The sequence below is a fragment of the Mesoplodon mirus genome (assembly GCF_964341445.2).
Source record: "Mesoplodon mirus genome assembly, chromosome: 6".
In the NCBI taxonomy this organism is placed as follows: domain Eukaryota; kingdom Metazoa; phylum Chordata; class Mammalia; order Artiodactyla; family Ziphiidae; genus Mesoplodon; species Mesoplodon mirus.
Genome location: NC_138982.1, coordinates 112704435 through 112714867, shown reverse-complemented (window position 1 = coordinate 112714867; position 10433 = coordinate 112704435). Strand labels below are relative to the sequence as shown.

Sequence of the window (10433 nt, the reverse complement as noted above, 5' to 3'; positions counted from 1 at the left end):
AAGAACAGGGCAAAGTGAGAAACATCAAAAGTACAGAAAAGAAAATATGAAAGGAGTTGACCCTCAGAGTTCAAGTGCTGTAAAGTGAGAAACATTCCAGGAAAAATGTTTACAGTGCAAGTTTTGATTATTAAAAACTATGGTATTTTCTGAGTAAGCTAATATTAAACTAAAACATCAAGCATCATTAGCATGAGGGGTAAATTCTCTTTTGGATAATAGAGCAATTACTAATACTTGCTAATATTAAAAAATTATGGAAAGACATCTGTACCCATCTGTGTTTTCTAGAACATAAAAAATTAAAACAGTAAAAATATTTATCCTAAAAAAGCCAACAAAGATAGATCATTCTCATTTTTGATGTTGGTAATAAACACAGGAGAGGAAAAAACTATTATTATAAGGCAGACAGAGTAAAATTTTGCACCTCTCTGTTGTGATTATTGAAAATGTTTAACCAGTAAAAAGAAAAAAACTTCCCACTGGACTACATGATGATGAGAATGTTACTGAATCAAAAATGAAGATGTAAAGTGAAATATAGTACAAATATTAAACTGTTCTATAAAGGCTTTTTGCTATGACAGGGAAGAAAAATCCAACTATTACATTCTATTTGGACTCAATATTTTATTTTTGCATGTATTTTTATGTTTCACACCTAAAACATGTTTATTGTTCTTGTGGCAGGGGAACACTTGACAAAGGCAATTAACTTACATTACATTGTTAAATTCGAACTTTACACTGTGAAATCTAAAGACCATAATAGTAAGGTCAATCAACATAATGAAAATATAGCATGTAACTACTCTGGTCTTTTTGACTTTCCACAGAGGTTGAAGTCAAAAAACAAACAAACAAAAAAAATGAGTTCCAGGTGTGAAGTAATTTGTCATTTTTTAAAGAGTCATGATAGAAAATTAGCACATCTCTTTCTACATAAGAAATGCAAAGGTAAGAAATTATAAACTAGAACACAAAACATCATGGTTGTACATCATGTTATTATCAATAACAGGCACAGTCCACAAATCATGGCAGTGCTAAAATGTTAATAACACATCTGTAAGGGCAAGAGCATTACAGAAGGCTTTCAGTAGTGTTTCCTAACGTGTGTCACCATCATCTGGCATTGCTGTCAGGAAATCAAACTATTACTGTACTTTTGAAATTAAGGCAAATAACATGTGTCAGACCTAGATTCAAGGCTTTACTCAAGTTATAAGAAAGATGGTTAATATGCAGGTTTAGCTATAAAAGGAAGTCTCTTTTGCTAATCTCTTCTATCACTGAACCAGTTTTTAATAGACTTTCATGTACTCCTTATTAGTCATGATAATCACGCTAAAAACAAACAAAAAAAGAAGCAGTCGGTATTAATGTAAAGGAAAATATTACATCTTTTAAAAAGTGACAGATACTTCATGTCTCATAAGTGCATCATAATTTCTCAGTTATGAATGAATTACCTGTGGCCTGCTATTTAATAAACCAAGGGTAATTTCATGATGGAGTATCCCATGGAGCTGAGATAGTTAATTTAGCTTCTAAAAGGGTTGAGGTTTAGAGCTCAAAAGTAGCTTAGATACTTGAGTTATTAAGTATAATTTCAAGTTACCAAATAGTACCTAAAGGAAAAAAATAGTATTAATCCCCACGCCTAGTCCATCGTGCAATGTGCACATATGTGGGGAAGGTTTCAGAGTTGAGAAAGGCATTTTAATATTCACTTTAAATCAATCCCCATAACATCACAGCAAAATAAACATTATCAAAGGCAATTTTTAATTTTTTTTTTTATTGACTAAAAGTAAAAGATAGTTTCTGAAATGTTACAATTACCAAGTCAGGCCTTCAGAAATGAAGATATTAGCATCTACCAAGATACTAAGTGAACAAGAGATCATAAGATAAAACTTACGCAAAATAAGGCATGGATGAGTTCATAGGCAACAACTTTTATCTTTGACACAATTCTTAGTTTTATATTATTATTATATACTTATTACAGTATTTCTAAACACAATTTGAAAAAGAAGAGTAACAATCTTGGTATTTTGTAATTTAGACCAAGAGATACCAGAACAAATAAAGTCACCAGATATCGCCTTAAAAAAGATGCTGTATACAATTCGACAGAAATAATCAAACATGACACATGATTCAAATCTGAACTTAAAAGGACTAAATAACTGGCCTGTAAGGCAAAATTGTTTGAAGACATGATATATCACACTTCATTTGAGGATCCTAGCTGTTCAGATGGCTGGAAGATATAGTCTAGGATCTCCAGAATTTCAAAAAATATGTTCCCCTCTCCTCCTTAAAGAAAAGTTTGACATTCATTTTCATAAACCAGTATTGAATTTCAGACATCTGACATTTAGGCTAGACAAATATATTTTGAAAAGCTTACACATTACAAGCTCTGGGACAACGAGCGTGGGAAAACAAAGCGCACATCTTTCTTTGCTGGAGCTGAAATCAGATCTCTTCAGTTGGACAGGTCCACATTCTGAAAGATGAGGGCCACTCGGTTTGGAATGTACACCTAAGACAACACAACAGAGTCAGTGCATTTGAAAGAAACACTGGGCGTGATGTCATCATGTCGGAGCGACTGAGGCATGACGCAGTTTCACATTTGCCTAAATTACAGTTACCTTTACAATTCTACTGGCTCTGAGGAAACTCAAATCCCACAGTTCCAACAGTTCTGGCATCAATGTAAGACTCCTTTAAAACACAGTTCCAACAGTTCTGGCATGAATGTAAGACTCCTTTAAAACAGTCACCGCTAGAGGGCTCCATACCTTTACAAAAACCAATGCTCCTCAGACACTAGGGACAGAAATAGCCCTGGCTGCTCCTTTTAGGCGCTATCAGGTGGTGAAGGAAGGCTGCCCTCCAGTTCACAAAGTTATTCTATTCAGGGGAATAAAAGTAACATACAAAAGATTGCTCACATCAAGGCACTTTTATTATCGTTCCGGTTTGTGTTTTCTCCTGTTATTTTAAGAACGAAACCTTAATGGTAACAGTATAAGGTATCCTAAGTGTATTTTAGGCCCCGACCCAATTTAAATCAATCAAGAAGCTTGCCACTGCACGGAAAATACAATCCACATTCTTTGCCTGCCCCGCGGAGTCCTGACTCAGCTCCTTCTTGAAAAGGTACAGCTCCCATCTCAGATCTGCTCTTCACTTACCCCTTCTCCCCTCACCAGGCTCTGGCCACAGGGCCCTTCTCGTTCCTTGAACACTCCACATCCTTCCCTTCCTCTTGGTCTTGGCCCCTGCCTGCCCCTCTGTTCAGAACACTCTTCATCTGGCTAGTTCCCTGTCTCTTAGATCTTGAAAAATCCCAGTTCCACAGAGACGTGTTCCTTGATAACTCTAGATCTGATGGTGTCTCCATGCCATTTCCTATCACAGCATCACTTTTGTTTTTTTCTGAACACTTAACAATTTGTAATTCTTTTTTAAGTTTATGATCAATCCTTCCCACTAGACCATGAGGTTTACCAGGGTATAGGCCATATATCTTCATATTTCTGACTTTTAGTAGGTGCCAATGGACAAAGTAGGTGCCAATGATGACTAAATAAAAGAATGAATGATGGAGTAAGTAACAGAGGGATCAATATGTGCATATTTCATAAGATATTCTTTAATACACTTACATCTAAAATAATTTTTATAAAGCTGAGAAATGACTTGAACTGCTTGATGCTTATCTATGTGCTGTTTTACACATATTTAATTACATATATTTAATTACTATTAACAAAGCAAACGGTAAAAATAATATTACAGATTGCTGTCTTCATTGTGGCAGTATCTCTCCATTTCTGACTTTGTGAATATTTTACTATTTTCAGTCACTTTAACTGAAAACTTGACTGATGGTTAAAAAAAATAAAAGAAAAAGGCTTTTATAGTTTAGAACTGGAATGAAAGATGCAAAGCAAACAGGGCTTTAGGAAAAAGAAATTAAAGAACAGAACAGCTGATTTTCATTGACTGAGACCATTGTATGTCCAATGCATGTCAACTCTGTAAATGAACACAATGTTTTCCTTTGAGGTTTCTGTGATAAAGACCTCTTACAATTGTTTAAAAAAAAAATAAGATACACCAATACAGCTGGTTAGCTTTGAACATTAAAGATTAAAGCAGTTTTTAAACGACAGAATTTTGAGAAATTTATATTATGAATGTAACAACTAGGGAACAGTTTTTCTAATCTTGAATCAAAAGTAACAGTGATTTAGGAAAAGAACATCGTCATCGGAGAAAAATTTCACAAATGCTAACAGTTTACTGGGTTACTCAATGTCTCACAGTCTGATTTGCAATCCAGTACTTCCAAAAGATAATATTACATCCTTGCAGTCATTAAGTGTGGGGAACCCACGTATTTCAATGCCATAATCAGTTTCCCTACAATTTACACATTGTTTTTAATGTCATATAAAACCACATCATGATTTGATTGCTAATATAATCTCTTCCATTCAATAGTTTCTCTTTGACTGTGATAGGTAAGATGTTATAAGATTGGTTCAACAAAAGGAAGCTGGAGGTACTCATGAACAAAGCAGGACTATTATCAATGGTCCAGACAAATCCAGTCCAAAGGATGGCCTATTTCCACAGTGACACTACAGACTAAAGCAACAACAGACCAAAGCAAAAGAGGAGAAATAAAAGAAATCAACAGTCAGATTCAATCATTTCTCTCTCCAAGTCTTCTCAAAACAGGCATGAATCAAGAGACAGTTGTCCTGCCCTTCTAAAGGAATTTGCTATGTATTTATTCTAGCTGTTTAGTTTGAGGAATCATAGTAACTAGGTGTAACGAATCAGTGGGACAGCAGGTTATAATCAGAATGGATCTGATTTGTTCTGTTAGGGCCATTCTAAAACTGAAGACCAATCTAAATTTCTCAGCAGCACTGGAAACTGGAGAAAATAATTTCAGTTCCCTTTACCTTAAAAACATTTCTCTGATATTATTTGGTCCTATAGGCAGATAAAAATATTCTGATTAGCCCAAGTCTCCTGAGAAAGAAGCAATAAAACACACAAGTCAGGCCTAGGATAAAAAATGATAGTTCCGTGCTCAGTGTGGCACAGTGATATACCAGGACACGTCACCTCAATCTCTTACTGGATCTTATGCACTTTTGATATCTACTCTGATTCATAACCTCATACCGATTTCATTAATGAAATATGAATAACTATAAGCTGATAATTTAGAAGCAATCTCCTCTCTGTGATCTCTGGTATTTTAGCTAGTCCAAATTTAAGTGTGAAACAAACTGGATGACATAAGAACTTCAAGGTTTGCAGTAAATGCACTGAGTTTCCTATTTTGTCATTTAATGGTTAAAAAAATCCTCCAAGAATTCTCTCTCAATGAGGCTGGCCATTTTATGTAAGGACCTTTATGATGCCAATTCCAGCCACATGTAGAGACCTCTTAATACTATCTGCTCAAAAACCATCAGTTGATAATTGTACAATATCATTAATGGGAATATTGTGTAATTATATTTTTTCACTGCAGTGTTAATTACCAGAATGTGTTCATGTTGCTTTAGAGCCCCTGCAGTATAGGCGACATGAAAGAATTTCCCCAAGCAACGGATTTTTCTTAACTATGGCTATTTATGGATTTTGGACTTTTCTTCTTTACTCGGGTTCTGAGTATATAAATCAGTGTTCTTAGTAGTTAGGAAATGACTACAAATTATACTAAAGGACTTAAGATAATTAGAGCTAATCCTTATGATGAGACAATTACAGACATGAACAATTTGGGGACTCTATAATTTAGTGCTAATATTGGCACTGTAAATCTCAATTTACAATTTTAATTCTATAAATAGTTTTGATTCATACGGCAAAAGAAATATGAACATATTTTAAGTAGATTTAAACATAATTGCTTATATTTAAATACGAACAGCTCATATTTAAGTATATGTATATAGAAACCATTTAGTACACACATCACAAATAAAATATGCTGATAAACGTGTTCACTAGGCCCACTTACAAACCATTAGGCTGTAAACATTTTGTAGCTAGGCTCACATGAAGAACATGTGAGACAGCGTAATGTAGAGCCATGAATTTCATTGCTTCTAGCTATCTTTATAGTCCATTCTTCACAAGGAATCAGAATGTCACATTATAATCCAGTTCATTTATTAAGAGAGTCAAAATGCGTGCTAATCTACCCAGTTACTTTGACTACCTTAATGACTTAATCACTAGGCAAACCAGTAGTATGGCTCAAAAAAATAACTGACCACACAATAATCTACTATATTATGTCATCCAGGCAAAGTATTATGTTCTTCTAGGGTCAAAACTGAGTTACACAATTTAATTACACAAATTAATTACACAATTTTTGCAAACTGCGTGTCAAAAATTTGAAAACAGAAAATTTGAAAATAACTTTAAATAAAAAATACTTAAGGGCTTCCCTGGTGGCGCAGTGGTTGGGAGTCTGCCTGCTAATGCAGGGGACACGGGTTTGAGCCCTGGTCTGGGAGGATCCCACATGCCGCGGAGCAACTGGGCCCGTGAGCCACAACTACTGAGCCTGTGCATCTGGAGCCTGTGCTCTACAACGGGAGAGGCCGTGACAGTGAGAGGCCCGTGCACCGTGATGAAGAGCGGCCCCCGCTTGCCGCAACTAGAGAAAGCCCTTGCATAGAAACAAAGACCCGGCACAGCCAAAAAAAATAAATTAAAAAAAAAGAAAAACTTAAAAGGCAAGTTTTGAAATGTTCTTAGAGATTGTAAAAGTTAGCAATAGCACATAATCAGAGTGATAACATCATTGATGAAAAGGGCATTAGACCCTTAACAACCTATATATATACACTTGTCATAAAAAATCAAAAATTATTTTGAAAAATAAGTGACATAAAATAATTTTAATTTTCACATACATGCTTTAGTTCATAAAATATTTTCTAAGAAAAAAATCTTATTAATATAGAAGTATATATTATCTCATTTAATTTAGAATATGAAAAAGAGTAAATTTTAAGAATCAAAATTGATTTTGTCTGAAAAAAAAAACTAAACATTTTCATAATTCTGGATAGAGCAAAAAACATTTTCCAACTTAATTTATATTTGCAATGTCTACAACTGAGGGACAATAAGAAAGATACCTCTATGCCAAATGCCCTATTGAAACTAGAAGTCTACCTTTGAATCACCAAATTTAGAATGGGAATAAACAGATCTACTTCTTAAGGATAAGGAGATTAATTGGCAAAGTAATAGATGCTAAAACTATAGCTTTATTCACATTTCACCATTAAGACTGCTTAAGTTATTGTAAAGGAATCTAATTCATTTCAGTTTCAAGAATCTCTGCTCTTCCATTTGTGCCATGGAATTTGAATTTATGAAGCAGAAAAGAGAAAGAGAGCACCCCTGCCCCTCCTCATGCACTGATTAAGATATAGGTTAATATAAGTTCCTATATCAGGAACCAAAATATAGAGAAATCATTATGCTAAAATGGAGTTCCAAAAACTGTCAGTAAAGAAGAATGGAAAAGTTCTGCCCTATAGCATATACGTTTCAACAGTAGTACACATGCAGTTCTCCTCTGGCTTCACAGTTTCAACTGATGGGGCCTATAAAGAAGACACTGGGAAGGTACCTGGTGATGCTGCAGCATATATGGCTATTTTAAGATTCCTTTGAGCTCTGTTTGTTGCTATCTTTGAAAACAGATTTGACACTTAATCAGCAGATCCTTTGGATTATTGAGCTTGCAAATTAAGCTTTGGCAAATACAGTGTACTAGTTATGATGGACAGAAATTTCATGGAAAAGAAAAAAATTATATTTTTTTCTCCCCTTCGCTCTTTACTCTAGGCATGTGGGAGGCAGAAGGGGGTTGAATGAGACCTAGAGCACTTAGGGTCATGTTCAAGAAACCTGATTGGATCCCAGCGCATATCGATCAGTTTAATAAAGAGTTCCATTATGATGATGCATTCTTATATTAAGTATATTAACGTAATTTTTTTCTTTGGCTCTTTGAAGGATAACTCTGGTAAGAATGAATCTGTTTTATTGGGTTTTCAGGTCTACTTGGGCTCCCTTATTCTTTTAAAAAAATTTATTATATTATTTTATTACGTTAATATAAATTATTACAAAAATCGCAATGTCATATACAAAAATATATGAAATACTATAATGAATATTTTAGGTACACAGACCTTGCTTAAGAAATCATCCCTAACCACCAACCAATTTTTTTTTAATTGAAGTACAGTTGATTTATTGGGTTCCTTTATTTTTACATTAAAAACTGTGATCACTTCATCTGGAGTCTAAAGACTTATTTAAAATGAGTCATTCCTAGATTGGTTCAAGATGGTGGAGTAGAAGGACATGCACTCCCTCCCTCTTCCAAGAGCACTGGAACCACAACTAATTGCTGAACAATCATCGACAGAAAAACACTGGAATTCACCAAAAAAGATACCCCACATCCAGAGACGAAGGAGAAGCTGCAATGAAATGGTAGGAGGGGTGCAATCATGATAAAATCAAATCCCATAATCGCTGGGTGGGTAACTCACAAACTGGAGAACAATTAAACCACAGAAGTCCACCTACCGGAGTGAAGGTTCTGAGCCTCAAGTCAGGCTTCCCAACCTGGGGTTCAGCAATGGGAGGAGGAATCCCCAGAGAATTGGACTTTGAAGGCCAGTGGGATTTAATTGCAGGACTTCGACAGGACAGGGGGGAAACAGAGACTCCACACTTAGAGGGCACACACAAAGTAGTGTGCACACCAGGACCCGGGGGAAAGAGCAGTGACCCCATAGGAGACTAAGACCTACATGCTAGTGTCAGAGCGTCTCCTGCAGAGGCAGGGGGTGGCTGTGGCTCACAATGGGGACAAGGACACTGGCAGCAGAAGTTCTGGGAAGTATTCATTGGCTTGAGGCCTCCGAGAGTCCACCAGTAGCCCCACCAAAGAACATGCAGACTCCAGTGCTGGGTCACCTCAGGCCAAACAACCACCAGGGAAGGAACACAGCCCCACCCATCAGCAGACAAGCGGATTACAGTTTTACTGAGCTCTACCCACCAGAGCAACACCCAGCTCTACCCACCACCAGTCCGTCCCATCAGGAAGCCTTCACAAGCCTCTTAGATAGCCTCATCCACAAGAGGGCAGACAGCAGAAGCAAGAAGAACTACAATCCTGCAGCCTGTGGAATGAAAACCACAATCACAGAAAGATAGACAAAATGAAAAGGCAGAGGACTATGTCCCAGATGAAGAAACAAGATAAAACCCCAGAAAAACAACTAAATTAAGTAGAGATAGGCAACCTTCCAGAAGGAGAATTCAGAATAATGATAGTGAAGATGATCTAGGACCTCAGAAAAAGAATGGGGGCAAGGATCGAGAAGATGCAAGAAATGTTTATCAAAGAACGAGAAGAATTAAAGAACAAACAAACAGAGATGAACAATACAATAACTGAAATGAAAAATACACTAGAAGGAATCAGTAGCAGAATAACTGAGGCAGAAGAACAGATAAGTGACTTGGAAGACAGAATGGTGGAATTCACTGCCGTGGAACAGAATAAAGAAAAAAGAATGAAAAAACATGAAGACAGTCTAAGAGACCTCTGGGACAACATTAAATGCACAAACATTCACATTATGGGAGCCCCAGAAGGAGAAGAGACAGAGAAAGGACCCGAGAAAACATTTCAAGACACTATAATTGAAAACTTCCATCACATGGGAAAGTAAATAGCCATCCAAGTCCAGGAAGTGCAGAGAATCCCAGGCAGGATAAATCCAAGGAGAAACATGCCAAGGCATATAGTAATCAAACTCACAAAAATTAAAGACAAAGAAAAATGATTAAAAGCAACAAGGGAAGAACGACAAATAACATACAAGGGAACTCCCAAAAGGTTAACAGCTGATTTCTTAGCAGAAACTTTGCAAGCCAGAAGGGACAGGTACAATATATTTAAAGTGATTAAAGGGAACAACCTACAACCAAGAGTACTCTACCCAGCACGGATCTCATTGAGATTGGATGGCTAAATCAAAAGCTTTACAGACAAGCAAAAGCTAAGAGAATTCAGCACCACCAAACCAGCTCTACAACAAATGCTAAAGGAACTTCTCTAAGTGGGAAACACAAGAGAAGACAAGGACCTACAAAAACAAACACAAAAACAATTAAGAAAATAGTAATAGGTACATACATATCGATAATTACCTTAAATGTGAATGGATTAAATGTTCCAACCAAAAGACACAGGTTTGCTGAATGGATACAAAAAGAAGACCCATACCTTATGCTGTCTACAAGTTACCCATTTCAGACCTAGGGAG

General features: G+C 36.1%; 1 protein-coding gene across 1 annotated transcript in view; it reads right to left on the bottom strand.

Moving 5' to 3' along the window:
* Positions 1-880: 880 nt before the first annotated feature.
* The window catches only part of GBE1 (1,4-alpha-glucan branching enzyme 1), a 302490-nt gene continuing 292937 nt past the window's right edge, over positions 881-10433 (bottom strand). Inside the window, exon 16 of the mRNA XM_082624667.1 lies at positions 881-2557. Within this exon, the coding sequence (XP_082480793.1) occupies positions 2501-2557 (57 nt within the window). The 3' untranslated portion in view covers positions 881-2500. The remainder of the gene's footprint in view (positions 2558-10433) is intronic.